Below are 26928 nucleotides of genomic sequence, written 5' to 3' on the forward strand. Positions count from 1 at the left end.
GTGACAAGGGTTTTCGCCCACCTTCACGCAGTTTAATGTCACGTGCCTCCAGATTGTGTTAACACAGAGCCTCTGCACAGTCTCCTTCGCGGTGGCCTCGGACATTTCCGGAATTGGTTGTCAGAGGGTAGGCCCCCGCCCAGTGCCAGCTTGCAGAGTGCAGAACTGGAAGCCACCGGGGCACTGGGTTTCTCCAAAGAGCCGTGCAGGCCCGGACAGCGGCCTCTTGCTGTTCAGCAAAAAGCAAACATTCAAAGCAGTCCCTGCCGGCTCAGCGTGGCGACCAAGAGCCGATTCTCCTCCTCGCACAGGACCACCAGGGCGCATTGGTGGCGGTGGGAGGAGGCACTCTGCAGAGCTGCTGGCCCCAGCTCCACATTCAGCCTCAAGTCGCACTCTTTGTACCGGATGTTTTCAGAAAAACAGCAGACCATTCCCTAACAGCCTTAATGAGCCTTTTAACCACGTCTGCTCCTAACAGTAAAAATTAGTGCTGAACAATGGGACCCTCACTCATGGGCTACTGTGGTCTGGCAGTCAGGAGGGGTGGGTGGCCCTTGCTGCCAGGCACCTCACCCGTGGGGGGGACTATTTTTAGACTATGCTTCCTTTTCCCGTAAATACGGTATGTAAACCACCCGTAGTCATAGTTGGTCTGCTTTTACAGCCCTCTACTTTCTATTTTCATCCCCATAGTGAGTGAGGGATATTGATTCTTTCCCAAACGCTCGCTCTACTATGAAACTTTCTTTTTTTCTTTTCAATTCATGTAAAACAATAATATGGGAACACGTGCTATGTGCAAGTCATATCAAAGTAGCTGATTTTTATCTCCTCATCCAGGGGCGCCTCCTCCTCAGTGGAAGCTGGTGGGTTCAGAGTGGTGCATGAGACAGATCTTTGCAGTAAGAAGAGCTGCACTGAAATCCAGCCTCTGCCCCCTCCTGATTGTGGGGTCTTGGGTGCATCACCAAAGGCTCTGAAATCCACTTGGCCCGTCTGCAATGGATGGAGGTAACTGCTTTAGTTACAATCTTGGTTGAGCTCTAAACAAGAAGGTCTTGCTTTCCTTATTTGCCCTTCTAACTGTGCTTTGTGAACCTCCGTTTTGTACTGCTTCAAGAAACGACAGCTTGGCCAGATTCCATATCACTTCACCAACCTTCTTTTTTTAAATTCTTAATAGAATTTTGAAAAGAGTAATTTTAGGTTTTCAGAAAAATTGCACAGAAAGTACAAAGAATTCCCATATACACTCTCTGCACCCACACAGTCTCCCTGCGATTAACATCTTGCGAGTGTGATACGTTTGTTACAATTGAGGAGCCAATATTGACGAATTATTATTAACCAGAGTTAAGAGTTTTCATAGGTTTCACTCTTGGGGTTTTACATTGTATGGGTTGTGGCAAACACATAATGACAAGTAGCCACCATCATAGTATACAGAACAGTCTCACTGCCCTAAAAATCCCGTTCTCCCCTTACTCATTCCTCCCTCCCACCAACCCCTGGTAACCACTGAACCTTTTTTTTTTTTTTTTTTTTTTTTTTTTGAGATGGAGTCTCGCGCTGTCGCCCGGGCTGGAGTGCAGTGGCGCAATCTCGGCTCACTGCAAGCTCCGCCTCCCGGGTTCACGCCATTCTCCTGCCTCAGCCTCCCCAGTAGCTGGGACTACAGGCGCTGCCACCAAGACCAGCTAAATTTTTTGTATTTTTAGTAGAGTCGGGGTTTCACTGTGTTAGCCGGGATGGTCTTGATCTCCTGACCTTGTGATCTGCCCGCCTCGGCCTCCTAAAGTGCTGGGATTACAGGCGTGAGCCACCGCGCCCGGCCACCACTGAACTTTTTTACTGTCTCCATAGTTTTGCCTTTTCTAGAATGTGTTATAGTTGGAATCATTCAGGTGGGCTTCTTTCACTTAGCAATATGCTTTTCAGGTTCCTCCTGAAAAGAGAAAGCCACTATGTCTTTTGGTGGCTTGATCGCTCATTTTTTAAATTGATGAATACTATTTAATTGTCTGATTATGCCACCATTTGCTTGTCATTCACCTACTGAAAAACATCTTGGTTGCTTCCAGTTTATTCCAGTGCAATTATTAATAAAGCTGCTACAAATATTTGTGTGCAGGTTTCTGTAAGGACATAGGTTTTCAACTGAATTGGGTAAATATCTAGAAGCACAATTGCTGGATCGTATGTTAAGATTATGTTTAACGTTGCGAGAAACTTCCAAACTGTCTTCTAAAGTGGTTGTCCCATTTTGCATACTTACCAGCTGTGAGTGATAATTCCTGTTGCCCCATATCCTCACTAGCATTTGGCGATGTCAGCGTTCTGGATTAAGGCCATTCTAATAGATGTGTAGTGGTATCTTATTTTAATTTGCAATTCTCTTATGGTGTGATGTTGAACATCTTTTCATATGCTTATTTGCCATCTGTGTATCTTCTTTGGTGAGATGTCTGTTCATGTCCTTTGCCCATTTTTGAACTGAGTTGTTTGTTTCCTGTTGTTAAGTTTTGATAGTTCCTTGCATATTCTGGACACACGTGGCTTGTCTTCTCAGTCACATATAGTGTCTCTTGCAGAACAGAAGTTTTTAATTTTTGTTGTTGTTGTTGTTGTTGAGACGAGGTCTCACTCCATCAGCCAGGCTAGGGTGCGGTGGTGTGATCTCGGCTCACTGCAGCCTCTGCCTCCTGGGTTCAAGCGATTCTCCTGCCTCAGCCTCCCAAGTAGGTGGGACTACAGGCATGCACCACAACACCTGACTAATTTTTGTATTTTTAGTAGAGATGGGGTCTCACCATGTTAGCCAGGCTGGTCTCAAACTCCTGACCTCAAGTGATCCGGCCTCCTCAGCCTGCCAAATTGCTGAGATTACAGGTGCAAGCCACTGCTTCTGGCCAGAAGTTTTTAATTTTATAAAGTCCAAACTTAACAATTTTTTTCTTTCATGGATTATGCTTTTGGTGGTGTATCTAAAAGCTTACCACCAAGTGTAAGATAACCTAGATTTTCTTCTTTGGTATCCCACGAATGTTTTGTGTTTTACATTTAGGTCTATGATTCTCTTTGAGTTACTTTTTGTGAGGTTCTGTATCTAGACTCATTCTTTTGCACGTGGGTGTCTAGTTGTTCCAGCGCCATTTGTTGAAAAGACTGTTTTTGCTCCATGGAACTGCCTTTGCTCCTTTGTCAAATGTCAGTTGACTCTGTCTGTGTGGACCTATTTCTGGGCTATGTTGAACGCCCGTTTCCTGACATGCAGGGAAATGACAATTTAGATTCCACTTTGCTCTTTAAGACAGCCTCACTTCAGTAGATATTTAACCCTGTTCTTGTTTGTTTATTGTTTTGAAGCCCCTCCTTTCTCCTCCCACCATAGAGGCTATGCCGGTGTAGTGATTTTGAGTGTGGTGGGAAAAGGTGGTGTGCTTTTTTGTGTTGAACCTTTTAATGAAGCCCAGTGAACATACAGAAAACAGAAATTGAAAGTACATGTTTTTCTCAAACAACACATTTGTGTAACTAGTACTGACATGAAGGAAAGGCATAGTGCCAAGGCCCCGGAAACCTCTTCACCTCCCTTCCAGCCACCGCCTCCTGCCCTCAGGGCAGCCACGATCCTAATTCCCAACAGCTCAGGCTAGTTCTACCTGGGTTTGCAGTTTTTATAAATATAATTATACAGTGTGTATTCTTGTGTCTAGCTTTTCTCACTCAACAGTATGTTTGTTGCTTATTTTTATTGCTATAGAGCAGGGTGTCCAATCTTTTGGCTTCCAGTGGGCCACACTGGAAGAAGAAGAATTGTCATGGGCCACATGTAAAATACACTGACACTAACAATAGCTGATGAGCTAAAAATAAATTGGAAAAAAATTCCCATAATGTTTTAAGAAAGTTGACGAATTTGTGTTGGGCCGCATTCAAAGCCGTCCTGGGCCTCATGCGGCCTGGACAAGCTTGCTGTAGAGTATTGTAGGAGTCAGAAAACTTTATAAAGGGCCAAATGATGAATACTTTAGGTTTTGTAAGCCACATGTGATCTTTGTCACATTTTCTTCCTCCTCCTCCTCCTCCTCCTCCTCCTCCTCTCCTCCTCTTCTTGTTCTTTTTTATGAGGTTCAGAGATTAGTTACAACACTTTGAAGATACAAAAATGGTTCTTAACTCTCAAGCTGTACAAAAACAAGCAATGAGCTGTAGCTTGCTAATCCCTGGAGTATTCCATCCTGCAAATATGGTGTATTTATCCACTGTACTCTTGGTGTGAATCTGGGTAGCTTCCCCTTTGGGGCTACTGTGAGTAGAGCTGCTATAAACATTCTGTTGCATGTCTTGTGTGTATTGGCTGTATTACTTGGGCTGGGATTCCTGGGTCACAGAATGTGCGTATTCCAGCTTTAGTAGGTATTCCAAGCAGTTTTCCAAAACTGTAACACTCTCGCAGGCAGCACCTGAACATTCTGGTTGCTCCACGCTCTCACCAGGATTTTCCATCCTTTCCAGTGGACCAGTTTTGTTGGGTGTATGGTGCTTTTTCATTATGGCTTTAATTTGCATTTCACTTTGATTTCCATTTTTCTAGGTTGAACACTTTCAAAATATGCTTATTGTCCATTTGGATATCCTTTATGCAAAGACTTTTGCCTATTTTTTAATAACTTGCCTTTTTCTTATAGTTCCAGACTTTTTTGGTTTCCCTGAGAGCCTGATACCAGCAACCATTCCTGGTGCCTATCTCTGTCCATTAAGCAAGATAGTTAGTCACAAGCAACAGAAACCAGTCTGGTTGGTCATGTGTTAGTTCAAGGTGAGGGGGGAGATTTATTTTAAGGAATTGACTCATGAAATTATGGAGGGTGAGAAGTCCCAAGGTGTGTAGTTGGCACACTGGAGACCCAAGAGAGCCAATGGTACAGTTCTAGTCTCAATGCCAACAGTTTTGAGGCCCAGGAGAGCTGATGTTTCAATTCAGGTCCAAAGGCAGGAAAGAAACACGTGTTTTTTCAGGAACATCAGGCAGGAGGAACTCCCTACGTACTGATGGTGGGAGGGTCAGCCTTTCTGTTCTCTTCAGATCTTCAGTTGACTAGATGGGACCCGCCCAGGGGCCCACCCACAATGGGTGAAAAAAGTTGCCTTACTCTGTCTACTGGTTTAAATGTCAACCTCACCAAAAAATACCCTCACAGAAACATCTAGAATAATGTTTGACCAGATGTCTGGATATTCTGTGGCACAGACACATAAAAACCATCACAGAGCCCAATTCTGGGACTTCAAGAAATAGGAGCAGGCAGATAAAGAGCCAGAGAGGCAGGCTCAGGGTTTGGGTAGCAGGAAAAATGCCCTTGTTTGCTCTGCAGAACTCTGTGCCTGAGCACCCGATGCTGCAGGAGCCCCGTGGTGTCACGAGCCCTGCTGGTCCACCTGCTGTGCTGGAAACTGAGTGAGGCTGTCCTGGCCCCCACAACTTCTGCCAAATCTGGTTCAACAGAATCCTTGCTTCTCAGCACCACAGCAGGAGAGTGATATTCTGGCATCCTTGGTTTTATACTGAGAGGTGGAAACTCATCCAAATAGTGAAGAGACATTGAGGAATTGGTCGTCAAAAGGGGCAACATTGTCTGTTGCATGTGTCTTTCACTGACATGGTGTTTTGGAGTCTGGTTACATCTTGGCCCTGAATTCCAGCCTGCCTGTTTGGGGCTGTAGTTTAGGTCCACACTTAACAGTTATCGATGAGTACGGAGCCAAGTCCAGGTTCAAGTTTAACTGTGATTCACACCTTTCAAAATTGGGGCGGGTGTGGCTTGACGTAGTAGGGCTGATGTGTTTGGAACCTCTCAGGATTGTTCAGCCTGGGGGAGGAGGTCAGTGAGGCCTTTCCCTCAGGGGAGTTAGCCTCTGATTTTTCACTTGCCTCACTCTGCCCATTCTCAGCAACACTTCACATGGTTGTCTACTCTGTAAAGCACGCTTCTTGTACTTATCCTTGACTCAAGGGAGAAGGATCTTCTCAGCATGGGGATTTGACGGCTGAGATGGTTGCTCTAGCTCCATATCACATATACATTCCAGCCAGGTAGAATAAAGAAGAGGAAATGGGGTGTGTTTCCAAGTAAACTACATTTCTAAGTAGCTCTAGAAACCATCTCTGCTTATGCTCCATTGGCCACACTAACTACAAGGGATGTGGAGAAGCATCGTTTTTATTTTGAGTGGTTATGTACTCAGCTAAAATGTGAGGTCTAATACTAATGGGAGGGAAGAACTCATATTAGGGGAACAAAATCTCGTCATGGGATCTGGAGCAATTTTAATTTTATTATTATTTTATTTATTTATTTATTTGGAGACAGAGTTTCCCTCTTGTTGCCCAGGCTGGAGTGCAATGCTGCCATCTTGGCTCACCGCAACCTCTGCTTCCCGGGTTCAAGCAATTCTCCTGCCTCAGCCTCCTGAGTAGCTGGGATTACAGGCATGAGCCACCATGCCTGGCTAATTTTGTATTTTTAGTAGAGATGGGGTCCTCCATGTTGGTCAGGCTGGTCTCGAACTCCCTACCTTAGGTGATCCACCTGCCTTAACCTCCCAAAGTGCTGGGATTACAGGCATGAGCCACCATGCCTGGCCTTAAGCAGAAATCTCATTCAAGTTTGTCTGTAACCGTTTTCCAATACGGTGCTCCCACATGGACTAGGAAGTGAGAGAGAAGGTAGTTCTCAGCCTTCCTTCCAAGTCTGCTTGGAGCCTTTCTACCTCAGCAGTGTCTCTTCTCCCTCTAGTATCAGACCAAGCCCCCAAAAAGCCGCCACTGGGGTATGACCTGCAAGTGAAACTACTCACTCAACACAGTCATCAAAATTGTTCTGCCTTTTCCCTTATCTGTGCAATGGACACCAGAATGTAATCAAGTCTACTGAGGACATTTACATGTTTGGCTGGTATGATTGTAAAGAGTCAGTAGAGGGCAGTTTCAAATTCTGATGCAATTATTCCTCTTCTGGGATTTTTCTAGGGCAAAATCGTACGCATGGGCAAACATACGTGGGGCTATCCCTTGAATCGTGTTTCCAGTAGTAAAACTGGAAACGGTCTGGATTGCCGACAAAAAGAGAATTGGTTAAATAAGCAATGGTATTTTCATTTTGTATCGTTCTAGGGAATCATTCAAATTACGTGGTAGAAGACCATGTCATGCTAATAGAAATGCATTCATTGTACATAAAGTGAGAACACAGCGTGTTTGAAAAATTATGTTATATAACAGAATGCTGGTAAAGCACTTAGCACCCTGCCTGGCTCTGGAAGTGTTAGTTGTCATCATTTTTAAAGGCATAATCTCAGGTTTGAGAGAAGCAGTTATAATTAATGAAAGAAAAGAATACATGGCAATTTCAAGTGGTTATCAGTGAGTAGAAGGATCATGGATTTGTGTGTCCTTCTTTGTGCTTTTCGAATTTTGTGAATTGTCTGTCATGAACTAGTACTTTTACTCTAGAGTGACAAAAGAATCTTGCTGAAAGCTGCTAACTTGCCCTACCACCATCAAGGTCTTAGACAAAGCCTTGTGCTGGGAAGCGGGAGATGCACCACCGCTTCCCTGTACCTCTGATCTCTGACTTTAGATATTTCCCTCCAGCTCTCTAGGCTTTGTGTACCCTTTTGGGGATAATAGCTGACTTTTTAAGGTTAGGGGATACTTGCTTATGCTGACATTCAGGAGAATTTTCACTCACAATAACACAGATAGTTCCACATCATGAGCCCTAGTGGACACTGCTGTATACCCACGACACCCTCACAGCATCTGATGGGTGAGGACACTTAGGTGTGGAGATATGAAATGACTTACCCAAGGTGACACAGATAGAAGGTGACCACCCCAGGACTTGGACAGGTCTATCCAACCCCAGGACCAGTCGACTGCCTTAGCATAGGAACCTGGCCCCAGGGGATTTTTCTTGCAATCCGGCTCAAGCATGTGACTTCTATCCAGGATGGGCTAAAAAGAAAAGTGTGTGACGGGGTAGGGTAGGAGTTTGGGGTTATAGCTATGGGAAGCCTGAGAGAGTGAGGCCCCAAGTGGATCTAGTGTCCCCAGTCAACCCCAGACCTCAGCGTCTGCACATGGGATAGAGGAGCAGCTGAGGACTGGTCCTGGGTGAGATTTCTGCCTCAGAGGGAGAGGTCCTCACTGCTGGCCTTTGGTGAGGAAGCATTCTTATGAAAGCCCCTTGACCCTGGGGGCTGGGAAGCTGAGGGCACTGAGTCAGTGTCTGGGGAGGGTGTGGTATACATCTAGGTTCTTTCCGTGCGCTCTGTGAGTTGCTGCCAAGCCCAGGGGACAGGCTCATGCAGATGTGTTCTAGGTAAAGCTGACCCATGCCCCGGAAAGCCTCGTCCCAGAAAATTGCCTGGGTCACCATTCTCTAAATCCAACCGGTATCACCTCACCTCGCTTAATTCTAGACCATAATACACAAAGGGAGCCGAAGCCCCTGCTGCGGGGAGCCTGCGCTCAGGAGCAAGGTCCCTTTTGGGGAAAGGCCTCACTGCTGTGTCCCAGCTGGATAGTAGCACGGGAGCGACCAGTTCTGGCAGCCTTCCTTTGGATTGCAAGCTTAGGACAGCCCCAGTGCTTCCACCCTAAGCTTGCGCAAAAGTTTTCAAAACAGAGAGAAACAGGTCTCTGCGCTGTTTCCTTTCCCCTCGGCACCCCTTCGGTAGGAGACAGTTGGTGTCTTTTTGAGGTGGGGCTGAGTGGGCCCTCCCTGCTCCTCAGCAGCCCCAGCGGCCACCCTAGACGTGCTAGGAAGACGACACCCCGAGCCCTGCTCAGAAAGGGGGCACCACTCGCGAGTAGGTCCTGACCAACAGGAGAGAGAGCCTTTGTCCAGACCACGCCTGTGCGTCTCCCCCAAACTCACAGAGAGAAAAGGACGCGCTGTCGCTGAGCGATTACTGAGCCCAGACACAGGAGAGGGGATTCAGGCCCCGCTCCTCCTCCATCCTTCGCAGTCTGTCCCTGTCTGGAAGAAGGAGGTGTGGCCTGACCCCTCTAAATCTGACTCTAAAACTCACAGGTCAAGAAAAACCTCTGTGACGTGTAGGGGGGCGGTGTGCTGGCAGCTGGCGGCATCCTCGCCTCGGGCCTGTTTGGAACCCAGTGCTGGCCTTCTTCATTTGACACCCGTCCCATGCAGGAGAGCCGGCGGGGCCACAAGGGAGCTCCCGGTACAGACTGCTCTGTAAAGCACAGACACTGGGGGAGGGGAGGGGCGGGGCGGCAAATTCCCACCTACAGGAGAGGTGCGCTCCCTGGCTTCGGTCTTTCTCCGCACCCACCCTTTCTGGGCCATGCTCCGGTTAAAACCACATATCCCTAGCACAGGCTGCGGTGGCCTGGCAGAGAGATGGGGAGGGGGCCTGGTGACCTCCCTCCCAGAGCCCATGGGCAGGCCACAGGTTCGCCTGCCGGAGTCGGACTTCACGGGCTCTCTCCAGCCCAGAAGAAAAGAGTGCAATGCAAATCTGCTGTAGAAATATTCTTAAAACAAAGTAAGTCCTCAAAGCAAATTCAGAATTCATTATTTTGGGTACATGTAAATATGTATTTGCTGCTTAACGTATGGCTCAACCCATATCATCTTTGCACTTTTATACATTCTAAAATTGTTTAGTTTATGCAAAAATCAGTGTAACCGGGATCCTGTAGAAATGTAATTAAATTTTGTTACATTTACAATGTTTTGTTTTTCTCAGATCTAAACTTACTGACTCACACTCTGCATTTGAGACATAGGTAATCCCCTGTTTCTAAATGGCCTATTTAGGTAAATTGAAAACAACGACAATATATCTATTGAACATTAAGAAATGCACAATCTTTTTACAAAGCACTATTTGTGGTATATACCACACATGAAATATCACGAAACTCAGACAACTATTTTGCTTTTAACTAAGCTGTTATTACGTGAGCTAGAAAGCTGTGTATTTTCAATTCAGCAAGAGTTACAACACAGTGCAATTGTGATATTTGACAAATAATTAAAAATTAAAGTGCATTGTCTATCATGCAAATCACATTAATTTGATTTTAATCCACAATTGAAATCTTGACATTGAGGACAGAATTTAATATATTTTCAGTCTTCAACTTTTTAAAGATCAGATTTCTAAGTGTCACAATAATTTTTTAAGAGGCTGTATGAAAGTTAATTACAGAATCTTCACATAATCATTCAGTTGTTAACATTATCGTGAGCAGTGGCCTCTCAGAGCTCACACACAATCACACCGTGGAGTTAATGCGGTCTGCCTTCATTAGAGGCATTGGGGCTCATGTTGTGAGCATCTCGTGCTGAAATCATCTGCTGAGATGAAAGCAAATTAAATTCACTGGGAAAAGTGATTTTTGAAAAATTGTATAGAAGGAAGACTACTGTAAATTGGTGTGCATTTTCCTACTTCTCTCACTCAAAAGTCCATGGGGAGCCGAGTGAGGTGGCTCATGCCTGTGATCCCGGCACTTTGGGAGGCTAAGGTGGACAGATTGCCTGAGGTCAGGAGTTTGAGACCAGCCTGGCCAACATGGTGAAACCTCGTCTCTACAAAACATGCAAAAATTAGCCAGGCGTGGTGCTGCACATCTATAATCCCAGCTACTTGGGAGGCTGAGGCAGGAGAATTACTTGAACCTGGGAAGCGGAGGTTTCATTGAGCTGAGGTCACGCTACTGCATTCCAGCCTGGGTGATAGAGCCCTACTCCATCTCAAAAACAAAACAAAACAAAACAAAAACCTGTATTTTTGTAAGTCCATGGGGGTGAGGGAGGGAAATGTAGAACATGCACAATTTCCAAGATAAAAGTGCTTTATTAGAATCAAAAATATGTCCTCAGTGCAGGTGACCTGGCGAGTGAGCCTGAAGGCAGCTGTGTTTGTAGTGACCATCACCCTTTCATCTGCTTCCATGTCCACTGCTCCTGGATGTAGAAACCTGACTGTTCCCACTTTTATTGCGGTCCTCCCTCTCTGGTGCCAGCTCGCCCCCCAGTCCTGGACACTGATGCTTCATGACCGATGGCACTGTTTCTAATTCTAACCTCCCTCTGCTCCCCCCGCCCTGCCCTGTGAGCGGTCACCCACCACCTGATCTGAGCCTGAGGCCACCGCTGTCTCCAGGAACTTGCTTGGTAGATGAGAAGCGAGTCTGCCTAGCACACTGGCTGCAGGTGACAGAGGCTTAATCAACACAAGAATGTGGACAGAGATGATGATGGAGTCTTTTTGTGGCAAACATTGACAGGAGCCTTTTAAAATTTTCGAAAAGGAAGAATGAAAATCAAAAGCTCCAACTAAAACTGTCTTTTGGAGAGAGATTGATATGGGAAGGAAGTCCCTTCAGTGTGTGTTTGTTGGAGAGACAGGACCTGTCCTGGTCCCAACCTTACACACCTTGACGAGCGTTTCCTCGGCTCACACTACTGTGACAAGCAGTGCACAGACGCGGAATCCCAGTCTAGACCCGTGACCCAGGCGAAAACAGGCACACGCAGACCTGGAGCTCCACACAGCCTGGTGTTTGTCACAGGAACTCTCCATGGGGTTCTGTGAGTTGTTACTTTCTGAAAATAATTTTTATTTTAAAGGCAGAAGGAAAAAAAGCATATTATTTTCAAAGGATAGTGGTGAATCTTCTGAAGTAATAATTCTTGCCCAAAGTGATAATCACTCCTGATTTTTTTTGGCTTAATCAGTTTGAAATCTCTAACATTGGATTTTCTTCAGTTGTGTTGTGGTGACTAATTTCAAGCTGGTAGACCAATAAGGAGGACCATGAGGCAGGGACCTGAGCTCTGAAAATAGGACCTGTAGTTATACTAGTCTCCATGAGAAAATTCGTTTATATCTAGATCTTTACTGCCTACTACACTGTCTACCAGTCATGTGTGCCTTCTTAAATTGAAGTTGCTTAAAACTAAATAATACTCAAAATTCAGTTCCTCAGTTGCACTAGTCACAGTTAAAATGCTCAATTGCCACAGTGATCAAATAATAATAAATAATAATACAGTTGATAGAGGTTTTAAAATAAATTACCATCTAAACTAGACAGTTCTATACTAAATATTTGCCAACTAACATTATATATTCCAAAATATGTATAGTAACATTGAAATTTTTAAAACTCCCTACTTATTGAATTGTGTACTTTTAAAAGTATATAAAAATACACTTTTGGGATGCCTCAGTAGGTGTTTGTTTGGCGTGATTCTCATTATTTTGTTTCGTATCTCTTACAGAAAAAAACAAGCTTGATTTTACATATCTTCAATAGTTTCTCACTGCCAAAATCTAAATGTGAACGCATAGATTAGATGTCTGCTCTAATGTGTGTACAGACACACAAAACCACACACACATTACTGATGTCACTTGCTGTAAGGATTATTGTTCTTGGACTTCAAGGTCAATGAGTCAGCTGATTGCTCTATTGAAATGGACTCTCCAAATCCATCACTTTCAGTGAAATCTGTCATCAAATACAAAGTGTAGGTCATCTTCTTAAAAAATCTTGCAAACTTGGCAGACTGGAAAAGAGCCAATCTATGTCTTTTCTCACTCAGTGGAACTAAGAGAGCTAAGGAACCACCTTCCGTTAAAAAAAAATCCTGTTTTTACTGATTAGCTGACTTTGAGAATTTCTTCAGATTATCTATAATTTTGTAATTTCAGATATCTTCTATGCTTTCTTTGAAAAAAAAATATTGTTTGAGACTCATGAAATAATCTTACATCAAGAGGACCAGTGCCCCACTGGCCTAGGGGAGGGGGAGTGACGTGGAAGTGGAGGTGGAGCCATCCTCTGCCCACACGTTTTTTTTTTTTTTTTTTTGAGACATTCTGGCTCTATCGCCCAGGCTGGAGTGCAGTGGTGTGATCTTGGCTCACTGTAAGCTCTGCCTCCTGGGTTCACACCATTCTCCTGCTTCAGCCTCCCGAGTAGCTGGGACTACAGGCGCCCGCCACCACACCCGTCTAATTTTTTGTATTTTTAGTAGAGTCGGGGGTTTCACCGTGTTAGCCACGATGGTCTCGATCTCCTGACCTCATGATCTGCCCACCTTGGCCTCCCAAAGTGCTGGGATTACAGGTGTGAGCCACCGCGCCTGGCCTGTCCCACCTTTAATGCAGTTGACTTAAGTTGTGTTCAGGTGTTTATTAGCAGAAGCAAGGAATCTTGCCCTAATATTGGTGGAAAATAGCCTTCTATTTAGAGGCAATACAACGAAGAAATTCTGAGGGTCCATGTGTTCCAGCAATTGCAGTTGGTGTGAATATCATGTAGTGGGGCCTCAGAGACAAACACCAGGTTAATCCTCGAGGACAGCCAGAAAGCACATGTGTCTAGCAGTAAAGAGGGCCATTGTAGGCTTGGATGGACCTGCCACTTAACAGGTGGGATATCTTGGCATGTTACTTAGTCTTTCAATTCTTAATTTCCTCGTCTGTAAGAGGGAGATAATAAAAGTGCCTAAATGTCACTGTGTCATCATTGTAAAGATGAAAAGAATTCACTTATGTAAAACACCTACGCCAGTGCCTGGAACAACAAATACTCAATACATTGTGCTGTTTGCTGTGACTTTTAATAATAGTGTCATTAGCTTTTGTCATTCATTTTATTTTTTAATTATTTATTGATAAAAATACATATACATATTTTAGGGGTGCAGGTGATAATTTTATACATTCATATAATCAAATCATGGTACCTGACATATCCATCACCTAAACATTTATCTTTTTTTTATGCTAGGAACACTTCAAGTATTCTCTTCCAGTTATTCTGAAATGTACAAGTGATTAATGTTAACTGTGGCATCTTACTGATCTGAACACCAGATTTCATTTCTTCCATCTAACTGCTATATTGGCACACATTAATCTAGTTGTGTCATTATTATTTCCACAAACTCACCACTCTGTCACGTGTGAGGTTTCCCTGCCCCTTCTCAAAAATGCGAGAAAGATACACTGGTGAGGTCTGGCAAGGGATACATACTCTGGCAGGATAGAGATAGGTTCTGGAATTTTGCCTACCCCTCTTCATAGCTTGCCAGATATGACAAAGAATCACAATGACTACTATGTCTGTCAAATTTTGTACTGATACGTTAGGCACAAAAACAGAATACAATCTGTATTGAAATGCAATGGCTTCTGAAATGCAACCTTGATTATTAAGCCAATAAATTGTTGAAGTGGTTTTGGCCCAGACATAGTGAAAGTGTGTTAAGCTCCAGGGATGTGTACAACACAGGATTAGGAGACACAAAAGAAGGGTTATAAGAATCACTCTCAATTTGCATGTGTGAACACTCCCCTTTTAAAAAGTAGAATTAATGCTACCAAATAGCACCTTTGTGGATGTGAAGAATAAGTAAGTCAATACACGTAAAGTCGTTAGCATGGCCCCTGGAACAAAGTGAGTGCAGAGAGTGTTAGCCCTTATAGTAATAGTTACTGTTCACTATAACTGGGATTTCTTATAGCCAGTAGTAATTACAAAGTATTCACACTTAAGGCTGGATGTGGTGGCGGGCACCTGTAGTCCCAGCTACTCAGGAAGCTGAAGCAGGAAAATTGCTTGAACCCAGGAGGCAGAGGTTGCAGTGAGCCAAGATTGCGCCACTGCACTCCAGCCAGGGTGACAGAGCGAGACTCCATCAAAAAAAAAAAAAGAAAAAGAAAAGAAAAAGAAAAAAATTATTCAAATCTAGAAAGCAAACACTAGACAAAGCCTTTTACTTTTCAAGCTTTTCCTTGTCAAGGAAAATCTGCCGGAGAACAAAGTCCTGGACAAGGAATCACAACTCCAGGTTCATGTTCTGGGTCTGCTGCTCCCTGGCTAATGACTTTGCCAGATCAGAGCTTGTCTGGGGCCTGGGCTTCCTGGTCAGTGAAGTGAATGCTTGCAAAGTCCTTTCCTCCCAGTACATCTAACAGGTTTATTTAAAATGAAAAATTCTGAGTACATAAGTTATGTTTTGTGTTTGAAAAGTACACATAAAATAGCTGATTTTTTTAAATAAATATTTTTTATTTAGGTAAATCCATGTCTATACAATTGCAGACTTTTGATCACTAAGTTCTTTTTTGGAACACACACTTTGATGGATTTCAATAAACATGAATAAATTTTTTAAAATCTTACACTTATAAATTTTACAAAGCACCTAAATGTGAGCTTTTAGTGATTACACTGAAATTCATATAAATATAGTTTGCAGGATTTTTTGAGACTTGGTTCAAATTAAAATGTCATTTTAAAAAATGTCAATTGTGCCCCATTTCAAATAAGCTAAAGTCACTTCCTCTTCACTCCTTTGAATCCCATCACAGTTACTCCTCCCAGAAAACTCTTTGGTCTTCTTTACACTTACCTAGGTCAGGTCTGCCCTTTGAGATCCATCAGCATCCCAGTTGTCTGTCTCCAGGGAGTCTGCCTTCCAGAGCCCACGAGGCAGGCCCCCCAAGTGCCTGGGTGTTTCTGGGCCACTCATCTCGAGCTGAGCTGGGGCTATCTTTGAAGCATCCTCTTACCTTTTTATGCACAGGCTGGTTTGACTGGGGATTTCTTAGCAGACATTGCTTGTTTCTAAGTGTTCATGGTGAGCTACATAAAGGCTGTGTGGTTTTAGGCAAGCCACTCAACCTCTCTGTGTATCAATTTCCTTATTTGTAATGTAATGGAGAATATCAATGCAGACCTCATAGCACTGATGAAAATATTACATGAGATAATGTATGTAAAGCTTTTATCTGGGTTTTTACCTCACTAACTAGTGGAAGCAATATTAGCAATTGACAGGTTTTGGGTAAGTAGCAGTAATAATAATACCAACGCAGCAACAGTAGTGGTAATAATACTACTGGAAAGTAGCATCCAAGTAGATATGTGCCAAGTACTATATTAAACCGTCCATATGTCTTATCTCAACCAACACCATGAGGAAAGTTCTTGCAGCATGCTCATGTTAGCGAACCAACACATGGAGGCTCAGAGAAGTTAAGTAAGTTGCCCAAAGCCAGTCAAGTAGAAAGTGACAGAGAAGGGAAATGAACCCAGGCAGCCTAAGTCTAGAGCGAGTGTTCTTAATCTTTTTATTAATGAAGACTATCGATCAGATATGGTGGCACATGCCTCTAATTCCAGCATTTTTGGAGGCCAAGATGGGAGGACAGCTTGAGGCCAGGAGTTCAAGAACAGACTGGGCAACATAGCAAGACCCCATCTCTACAAAAAATAAAAAAAAATTAGCCAGGCATGGTGGTGTGTACCTGTAGTCTTAGCTACTTGGGAGGCTGAGGCAGGAGAATTGCTTGAGCCTGGGAGCATGAGGCTGCAGTCAGCTATGATCACATTACTCCACTCCAGCCTGGGTGACAGAGCAAGAACCCGTCTCTAAAAACATTAAATAAGTAAATAAATAAAAAGACTATGGAACTGTCAGTTTACCTCGCAATGGCATCTGTCATCAACATTGCTTGTTCAAGCCATATCACTCCATCAAGGTCCGCCGGTCGAGGGAGGCACCCTGAAGCCATCAGATTTTCTTTTCCAAACCTCTTCAACCTCTCCAGACTTCCTGGAATGAGTCCCTGAGAGCCAGCTAGTAACTAGAGGGGGAAAAATGTCTAAAAGTGGAAGAAACTGCCTTCACATGAACAGTAAGCTGGTTAGAATGGATAAGCGTGAAAGCATACTATGTGGGAAGCACTGTCAGGTTTATCAAGTGTTCCTGGACTGAAACAATTACCTCATGCAGAGTGAAGACTTTTCCATAAGAACAGTTTGAAATAGGCTCTGCCCACAGCCCTGGGCAGCTCTGCTTTTTCACCCTCTGGGTACGGTTTTTTTGTGTTCAGTTCTCTGGAGTGTGAGGATGGGGAGGAAACCTTCATCCCTGTGACAAACTTTGTGAGGAATGCAAACAGGAGGAGGCACAAGGCCCACTGGGCACGACTCATGGCTTTTAGCTCCTGGGTTAGGGCTTAGGAGAACAAAACCTCAGTCTTTTTAGTTACTTTAGTTATCATCACCTCTGGATTTAGGTGTTTCAGAAACAACTAGATCTTCACTTGAGACATCTCAAAAGTCTCAAGTGAAAATACATCTACATCTGAAAAACACTGGGTCGTTGGACTGAAAGAGTAGCCACTTCTGTCCCAAAGTCCACTCAGAGGTGAAAAACCTCTCTGTAGCTTATTGTGGTTTTGCTGCTGCTTAAACTGGATCTTGAACTTAAAAAAGAGAGTGTGTTTAATAACAAACATTTTTGGGCACTGAAACTATGTTCTCTTAGTTAGCGTCAAATATTCCTAAAGAAAATTGATGGAATTGATTTATTAATTTGAAAGGTTAAAGAGCACTCATGAAAATGACATCCTAGGCTGGGCATGGTGGCTCGTGCCTGTAATTCCAGCACTTTGGGAGGCCGAGGCGGGCAGATCATTTGAGGTCAGGAGTTTGAGACCAGCTGTCCAACAAGGTGAAACCTCATCTCTACTAAAAATACAAACAAACAAACAACAAACAAAAACAAAATCAAAACTAGCTGGATGTGGTGGCGCACACCTGTAGTCCCAGCTAATCAGGAAGCTGAGGCGGGAGAATCGTTTGAACCTGGGAGAAGGAGGTTGCAGTGAGCCAAGATTGCGCCACTGCACTCCAGCCAGGGAAACAGAGCAAGACTTTGTCTAAAAAAGATAAAAAGAAAAAAAAAGGAAGTGTCAGTAGATGCAACTATTTCATAGTCCCAGCCTCAAGTCAATCCCTAGAATTAAGAAAACTCCTATGTAAAATGTGTTTATTGCTCTTATTTATTGAACTTTCTGGACTATGAACCACAGCATCATGAGGTTAGTGCAGAAGTAGGGTGAGATGTAAACCAACCTGTATCGTAGAAACTGTCCTCGGTCTGGAATTACGGAAGTGTTTTTATCCTGACACAGGCTTGCCAAAGCTGTGCCTATCAACACCACAAAACTAGCCTGAAAGTGAGACCCTCCATATCACTTCCGTGTTTGAAGTGAGAACAACTGCCGTAGTTCTCTGGACTCCTCACTGAAGATTTCTGGTCTGGGATAGTAGAAGGACAGTGGAAGGGTGTGGAAGTATGAGAGAGGAAGGTAAAGGGTGTGATCGTGCACATGCACACGTGTGTGTGTGTGTGTGTGTGTGTATGTGTCTGTGCATAACTACAGACCAGAGATGGGGGAATGGATGGACAGTCAACGCACTGCTGGACTGTTGAGGCTGCAACTGTGGAATATTTGGGTCAATTTACAGACAGTAACAAATAGGAACAGGAAGACTTATCTTCACGATGCCAAGAAAGAAGTCTGATTGGGTTTTTTCCTTCTCACTGAATTGTCTTTCTGTCTGAGGCACATGACAGTGATATGGCTTTAATGGAAGGGGCAGAAGTTTAATTGAACTTGATGAATTAGAAAATAACCTTGAAAACAGAAAGAAGTTCTAGTGAAATCAGTGCAAGGCAGCATATCTACAAACAAAAATCATCTATAATTTGCTGCAGTACAATATGAGGACTGCCTTGCATAGACATAGCAGAAAAAGCTGAGAGGTCCTAGTACTGCTGAGATATTAATGTCATTAGTAATGTCAGGAAGACTTGAGGATTCAGTCAAAGCTCCGTGGCATGGTTCTCAAACTCTAGTGTGCATCAGAATCACTTGGAGGGCTTATTACAACTCATATTGCTGTGCCTCATACCCTGAGTTTTGAGCAGTAAATCTCGGGTGACTGCATTTTTAACATGTTCCCAAGAGATGCTGGTGCTGCTGGTGCGGGCCCATACTTAAAGAACCACGGCCATCCAGTACCCAGAAGCAGAGAATCATCCATCATTCTGCTCCATTTAGTAGATTATTGTATCCTCATTCCGATGACTAGATTTGAAAAGGCGTGCAGAGAAATGGTAAATGATATGGAAAAAGGGATTAGGAAAATGATCAAAAGGATATAAAATAAAATCAGAAACACATTACATGAATAATTGAGTGTTTTATTTGAAGAAGAAAAGAAGAAGAAGAAGAAGAAGAGGAGGAGGAGGAAAACAATATTGTTTAATGAATGTTTTCAATATATCAATGCTGACTGGGATTAGGGGGTTCTCTGTACCTCCAGGGACTTGGCCAAGACAAAAATAGAATCACAATATGATAAGAAAGATCAAGATTTGGAATATCAAAACACTGCAAGGTATTGAGAAAAAACGTGTACAATTTCAGTTTTCAAAGAGATCTTGACTAGGTGATTTAGATTTGATATAGAAAATTCTACTCCATATGTTTTCTTCCCATTATTAGATTCTATAGAATCCCAGAGTAAATTTGTTCATGCTTCAAAAGGATCTAGGAAGGAGTAAGGATATAGTTGGATCAGAACAAATTTGCCCTTAGGTTTTATCCCAGTAACCACATATATCTGTAAAAGACAGGCCTTCATTTCTCCTTATGTGGAAGGTTTGTATTTTCATCAGCCCAAATAAGAATCCCGTAGATTCAAAATATGTTGTTTGGTGAGAAATGCAAATCCAAGCCATACAGAGAATTCCATAAGATATTCTTTTGCCTTTTAAAATATTCTATTTGTAACTGTCTGTTCAAACAGTCAACTACCAAGGGAATCTGTGCCCTGGTAAATGATTTTATTTATGTCCCAAACTTATTTTCTTTTTTTTTTTTTTTTTTTTTGAGGCGGAGTCTCGCTCTGTCGCCCGGGCTGGAGTGCAGTGGCCGGATCTCAGCTCACTGCAAGCTCCGCCTCCCGGGTTCACGCCATTCTCCTGCCTCAGCCTCCCGAGTAGCTGGGACTACAGGCGCCCGCCACCTCGCCCGGCTGGTTTTTTTGTATTTTTAGTAGAGACGGGGTTTCACCGTGTTAGGCAGGATAGTCTTGATCTCCTTACCTCGTGATCCGCCCGTCTCGGCCTCCCAAAGTGCTGGGATTACAGGCTTGAGCCACCGCGCCCGGCCCCAAACTTATTTTCAATTGAAATGTGTTCACTTGCACCTGATGCTAGTATTTGAGTTTTTTATGATTAAAAAATTCTTAGATGTCTTCTGTAAGTATCTCATACAGTGGACATATATAAGTCTTATATTAAAATCCACTTTAACTATGTACTTTAATGTGCTTCTATTACATTTAAAAAATGTTCTCATCTCCTTGGGCAGAAAGGAAGCAAAGTACCTGTGACCAGGGTAACTACTAACATTAATAGTATTTTTGATGCTGAAAAATAAAAGGCTACAGATAAGTGTCAAATGAAGGTGAGCTATTTTTAAATTTCTCTGATGTACCTGTCTAGAAAATGTTGCTTTGGAATAAGTTCAGTTGAATTTTAGAACTCAGAGAACAAAGGTTTTCATCTCAATCATCTCAAGATAAATTCATGCAGACACATGCAGCCCCCAAACACAAACCACTCAGGTCCTAAAGAAAACTGTCCTTGAAGAAATGGAGGTGAAAACCTTTGTTGCCAGGTACGCACACACACACCTAGAGAAATGCATTGCATCTACATAAAGCTTCTGAAAGAACTAAATTAAGATAATGATCATTAGGATTTTAAAAAGTTAGTTCATTAACATGGAAAAAATATATTTATGGGTCTTTATTAGACCCTGAGAAGCTGTAGGAAAAGTTCAAAGTTCATCTCCATTGAATACAGACTAGTTATTAACCTCTGACAAAAATAAACACTTCAAATATATATTATTTATATGTTATAGTTACATGTTATATATATTCAAATATATACTATTTATATGTTGTATTTATAGGTTATATATATGTATTTATATGTTATATTAAAAGTGTGACACTTATCACCGTGAATCAGTGTTGTCTATAGACCGTCAGCATCAGCATCACGGGAGCTTGTTGGAAATTCAGCCATGCCCCAGACTGACTGAAGCAGAATTTGCATTTTAACAACATTCTCAGGTGATTTGTATACTCTTCAAATAGTTAAAGTTTGAGGAGCTCTAGCCAAAATTACCAATATTTATTTATTTATTTATTTATTTATTTTTTGACGGAGTCTCGCTCTGTCGCCCAGGCTGGAGTGCGGTGGCGCTGTCTCCGCTCACTGCAAGCTCCGCCTCCCGGGATCACGCCGTTCTCCCGCCTCAGCCTCCCGAGTAGCTGGGACCACAGGCGCCCGCCACCCAGACCGGCTAATTTTTTTGTATTTTTAGTAAAGACGGGGTTTCACCGTGTTCGCCAGGATGGTCTCGATCTCCTGACCTCGTGATCCGCCCGCCTTGGCCTCCCAAAGTGTTGGAATTACAGGCTTGAGCCACCGCGCCCGGCCTGTAACTTTTTTAGAAGACAGATTTGTCTGTGAATTCAAACCATGATGTATAAATCTATTAGTTTGTGATTCTTAAAATTCTAAACAGACATAGAGGTCCTAACCTTATATCGAAACATTCAATAATTATGACAAATTTTAAAGGGGTCAATAAGGCAGTCTTTTCCTTTATTATACCAGGCATACAATCAACAAAGAAACTTAAACAGTATTCAAAATCACAACATAGTAGTCACTTAATTAATATGTATTTTAAATCTGAAACGGCAAGTCATCCTAACGTCATATTATCATATATTACTATAAAATAAAGTCAATCATTATTTTAATAATGGATTAAGCATTAAAAAAAAAAGAAGCCTAAGAAGTCTCCACGATATTTTTATTGGCACTAAGTATCTCTATTCTTCATCTGCTCTTTTAAACCTCTTGTTTCAATCCTATTTTAAATCCTGGGGGAGTCTAAGACTATTTCTGCATGGTCAAGTCAGCCAAGGAATCCACGCCTCCTGAACCTGGCTCCTTAATGTAGGCTCCCAGGCAAGGAGGGTCTCTATCTCCACCCTGCTTCCCCACCCCAGGTACTAGGAGGAAGGCGATCCCCTTAACCTTTAAAAACAAACTTCATTGAGAAAAATAAATAAAGAGTTAAAGGAATAAAAAGAAACAACACCCTAGGTAGTCATAACTTGGATGACTAGTTTTGACTAATTCAGGATTCTGGTAAAGTAATGGAATTGTCCTAGTTACAAGGATAACTGTTTCTACTGGAAAAATATCAACTCCTTGGTAGCTAGAAATTTTAATTATGTGGAGTAAAAGATTGCCTGCTACCTCAGGACTGTTGGAAACAAGACAGTTTTCCATGAGGTCTTTGGTCCTGTTGCAAAGTTAATATTATTGGGTATACGTATGCATAAATACATACATACACACATGTACATTGAGATGTCTGCACATTTAAAAATAGTTAGCTCCATAAGAAAAAAGAAACCTTGTAGAAAACCACATAAATGTCCAACATTTTTCACAATTTAAACAGTAGGGGCATGTTATTAGTTGAATTGAAAAACCTCTTAGCTGAAACTAGATGTTTTAAAAACACGGGCCAAAAGCAACCACTTAACTAGTGTAATTTTAAACAGGAAATTTTAGGCCTTTTTTTTTTTGAGACAGAGTCTTGCTTGCTCTGTCACCCAGGCTGGAGTGCAGTGGTGCGATCTTGGTTCACTGCTACCTCCTCCTCGTGACTTCAAGCAGTTTTCCTGCCTCAGCCTCCTGAGTAGCTGGGAATACAGGCACCTGCTACCACGCCCGGCTAATTTTTTTATTTTTTAGTAGACACAGGGTTTCACCATATTGGTCAGGCTGGTTTCGAACTCCTGACCTCAAGTTATCCACCTGCCTTGACCCCCCAAAGTGCTGGGATTACAGGTGAGAGCCACTGCGCCAGGCCAAGTTTTATGTCTTAAATGTAGACCCAAAACTCTGCGACAGGAACATGTTACAAATCAGTTTCCTCAGCCCTGGTGTCCACTGAGGGATGAAAGCTTGCAAGGTACAGGGAAGGAGCAAGACTTAGACTTTGGAAAACCTGGCTTCAAATTCTGACTCTATCCTTGTGCTTTGTGGCCTCAGGCACATTTTTGATCCGCTCCTCTCTTAGTCTTAGTTTTCTCACCTATAAAAGTAGTAGTTTTGTGATTATAGTAAAACACCCCGCATGGGGCCTGGCACACATGTGGTCACAACAAGTACATGTTATTCTCATTATAATTCAGACTATTGGAGATATGCAAATGGAGCCACTGTTTTTTATAAAATCATCATTTATTCCTTTTAAACCTCATTATGGATATTTCCCAGCCCCTGTCAAAACCAACTTACCTTTGTCAAGTCTCCTGTGGTGATGCTATTCAATTTTAATTAATTAAAAACAGACTCATCATGTTCAACCTACTAACTCCATCAAATGTTCAAAAGAAATGTTTTAAAGGCATCAATTTTATTAGATTGATCATACAGTGATACGTATTGAAAATTCTTTCCCACTTCTTAAGTATTTCAGTCCCTCTCCTGCTTCCATAAGTAACCTCAGGGAGGAGACACAGATTCAAGTAGAGGATTTATTCACACTTGTGCTACATTAGGAGAAGCTCTGGAGAGAAGGCATCAGCATGCAGGACCCCCAGAATGGTCCTGAGACCACCCTGGGCATCACATCTGGTACAAACCAATGAGGTTAATTTCTTACAAATGATTCCTCAGCGACCCTGAAATACTGCTTTTGCTGCCATCTGAATGGGCTAAGTTGATATGCAGCCAAGAATTTTTTCCACTGATTATATAGACATAACTATAAATCCATTGCAAATGGAGGGGAGATACCTGTGTCTACATTTGTCTGCATGAACAGAAAAGAAAACAGAGACACATTGATTTTACAATGTGTTTGAAGTGAATTCTTCTTTGCAATTTCCTGACTACATTCTTGCTCTCTGAAAACAGGCAATATGATTTTTATTGTGTATAAATTGGTTTTTGGTGAAAAGGAGTTAAAAGATTTCAAACTTAACTTTTAATCAACAGCCAATGGTCATTCTGTTTATGACCTTACAGGATATAGGTGATATATATCACAGTCGTAGATGGACGCTGTGCACTCACAAACAAACCTAATCATTAAAATAGGGGACTGCCTGTTTCAAATGCATTATACACCACAGACATTATGAACCAGAAAAAACTTGACCTATAATATTTATTCTAATTGTCTCAATCAAGAATAACTATTAATATATTCTTAGAGAGAGGAAAGGTGATTTTTTTTATTTCATGATGTCACATTAGTTTTTTCCAGAATATATTAAAATAAATTTAATCTACTTTCAATTGCTATAATTAATATTTTTTCCTTTTGTTTTCTGAAAACAATCAGACAATAGCTTAAGAAACTACAGTGGTAGATCTAATCAATCCTACTTCATATGAAAATCAAAACCTATTTCAGGATTCATTTTAGAAAGTACGTATTGAAAAACTATATTGAAAAATGACCCATTGGAGTCTAGATTGACATGGCAACATTTGAAACCAGTGGCCTAGCTAACACAGTCAACCATGCAGAAGGAGTTGCAACATTTATAGAAATACCGAAGGAATTCTTGTGAACAGTGATTGCCAAAAGGAAAGAAAGAATGAATAAGAATGGATTCAGGGTTTCAATGTCGGTGACATTACTGAGTTCATGTTAGCAAAATCAGGTCCCTTCCGAACACAATTATGTAAACTATTTGCCTTGGATTGAAAGGGAGGGGTCATATTCTGTTACATACATGCAGCATTAAAAAATCTACCATCATGTAAAAAAAAAATCATCTGGAAAAAGTAAGTCTCAGTTTTCCTCAATCACTCAAATTTATTTTAAAGTCCAGGTAAAAACTCTGAAACTCATTGACTTCTTACAACATCATGGGCATATCATATCCCTTCCTTTCCTACCCCCAATCAGCCCTCCAAACAAAACATAAAAGGAAACCCCTGCCCCCAAGCAAAACAAAATAATAGTGAGTGAAGATCTCAACAATATTTTTTAATGGTGAAAACACCGGTAACATTATTTTCACTTCAATTACTTAACTCATCTAAACGATGTCATTGCTTGACGAGTGCTAAGTGCTCCTGTGGCTTGAGAGGGAATCCAATGCAAGGAATTCAAGGCAAGCATCTCAAACCTTGGCCAGGCAGTGGAAGTGCTTGGTAAATGCAGAGTCCTCCTGGGTGCAAGGGTGCTACACATCACTGGGCGAGCGCGCTCTCTGGGCGAGACTGGACGGGATGCAGCCGCAGCAAATGAGACAGAGCGCTTTCTGGATCTCTTGGTTTCTGAAAGCATATATGACAGGGTTGATGATGGAATTGTAGGTGGCGGGCAGGAGGGTGGCGTAGGTATAGATGGAGGGGTAGGTGTAATCTGCTATCAAGGAATAGAGGGTGAAAGGCATCCAGCAAGCAGCAAAGGTCCCCAGGATGATAGCCAGGGTGGAGACCCCTTTCCGGGTGGTCACATAGTGCGACGTGGCCAGGAAGTGGTGCTGCAGGGCTATCTGATGGGCGTGCCTCATCACAATCTTACAGATCTGGATGTAGAGCTGAAGCATGAGCGCAAACATGAAGAGGAAGGACACCGAGAGGATGGCCGCGTTGTTCTTGGTGAGCGGTCTGACCACGCTGCAGGTGGACTCGTCTCGGAGGCAGTTCCAGCCCATGACGGGCAGCAGCCCCAGGCAGATGGAGGTCCCCCAGAGCATGACGAGCATGACATAGGTAAACGTGACCGTCCTCTCCGAATGGTACGTCAGAGCGTAGTACAGTGAGAGGTAGCGGTCAACAGTGATAGCCAGCAAGCTGCAGACAGAGGCAGAGAAAGAGGCGACAATGAGGCCGATGGTGACCAGCTTGGTGGCTTCTGACTGAAGCAGGTAGGCAAAAACAAAATTGATGATGAGTCCAATGCCGGCCAGCAGGTCTGCAAGAGCCAGGCTGCCTATCAGCAGGAACATGGGCGCTCGCAGGCTGGGGTTGTGGAAGATGATAAGGACCACAATGGCATTTTCACAGGAGATGAGGGTTCCCGAGGTACACAAGACAATGTCCCAGGGGTTGACTACGAGCTCAGGCTCTGGCTTTACGGCAGGAACCCGGGAGGAGACAGCAGCCGAGATGTTCTCCGCAGCAGCGGCATCTAAATAATCCCGAGGCAGCCCGCTTAAATTGACCTTCAGGTCTTCATTCATTTTAACCCCTGTCCTCTTCAACGAAAAGACAGGCTTTTTAATGTTTAGATACAGCAGGGTGACGATCCAAGATCATGCAAAAGACACACAAACAGAAAGCCAGCCCCTGCTCAGACACCAGTACCAAATGCCACAAGCTTCGGGAATGAGGAACTGTTGGGAAATGAAACAAAAGCCAAAGTCTCTGTGGTTTAAACCCCACAACAAAAATGCCGTTTGGCACTGGGGAAAACACAGGGTAGGACTTCAAAACACCAGCGTGAGCGAGGCAGGCACACACGGACTCGCGGCGGTCTGTTTGCAAAAGCGCTGGGAATGCACATTGGAAAATCACATCTTGCATGCTGAAAACGAACAACTGTTTGACATCTGGGCTGCTGCCGAGAAAACCACGCGGCAGCGGCAGGTCTTGAGTCAGGGGCCGCCATCCTCGATGGAATATTTAAATCGCCTATTTCCATCGAACTCCCACCCTCCAAACGCATCCCCCACGCGCGTGCACACCCTCAAACGCACCCCCGACCGGAACAAAGGGGCTCCCAGATTCCCCCCCGTGCGCACTGGGCAGTCGGGAGGGCCACGACAGGGAGGTGTGTGTAATGGAAGTACCGAGACAGACAGACAGATGCCCATGCACTGCCTCCGCTCCCCTGGCAGCGGGGACCGGAGTCGGACGCGAGAGGGACAGAGAGGGT

General features: G+C 43.2%; 1 protein-coding gene and 1 long non-coding RNA gene across 2 annotated transcripts; both read right to left on the bottom strand.

Annotated features, from left to right (window-relative positions):
• Positions 1–749: 749 nt before the first annotated feature.
• Positions 750–9063, bottom strand: LOC117098500. The gene is made up of 2 exons (XR_004443436.1): positions 8949–9063; positions 750–999 (listed from the first exon to the last, which is right to left on the bottom strand). It is a non-coding gene; the product is annotated as an uncharacterized LOC117098500 (long non-coding RNA).
• Positions 9064–23423: 14360 nt separating this feature from the next.
• Positions 23424–26302, bottom strand: GPR12 (G protein-coupled receptor 12). The gene has a single exon (XM_033237167.1). The coding sequence runs from the start codon at positions 26231–26233 to the stop codon at positions 25229–25231; it is 1005 nt and encodes a 334-aa protein (XP_033093058.1). The 5' UTR covers positions 26234–26302; the 3' UTR covers positions 23424–25228.
• Positions 26303–26928: the final 626 nt, after the last annotated feature.

The sequence above is a fragment of the Trachypithecus francoisi genome, unplaced genomic scaffold (genome assembly GCF_009764315.1).
Source record: "Trachypithecus francoisi isolate TF-2019V2 unplaced genomic scaffold, Tfra_2.0 Contig01461, whole genome shotgun sequence".
Classification (NCBI taxonomy): Eukaryota; Metazoa; Chordata; class Mammalia; order Primates; family Cercopithecidae; genus Trachypithecus; species Trachypithecus francoisi.

Coding starts and splice junctions, on each gene's coding strand:
- GPR12 (XM_033237167.1), bottom strand. CDS start 26,233: ATGAATGAAGACCTGAAGGTCAATTTAAGCGGGCTGCCTCGGGATTAT.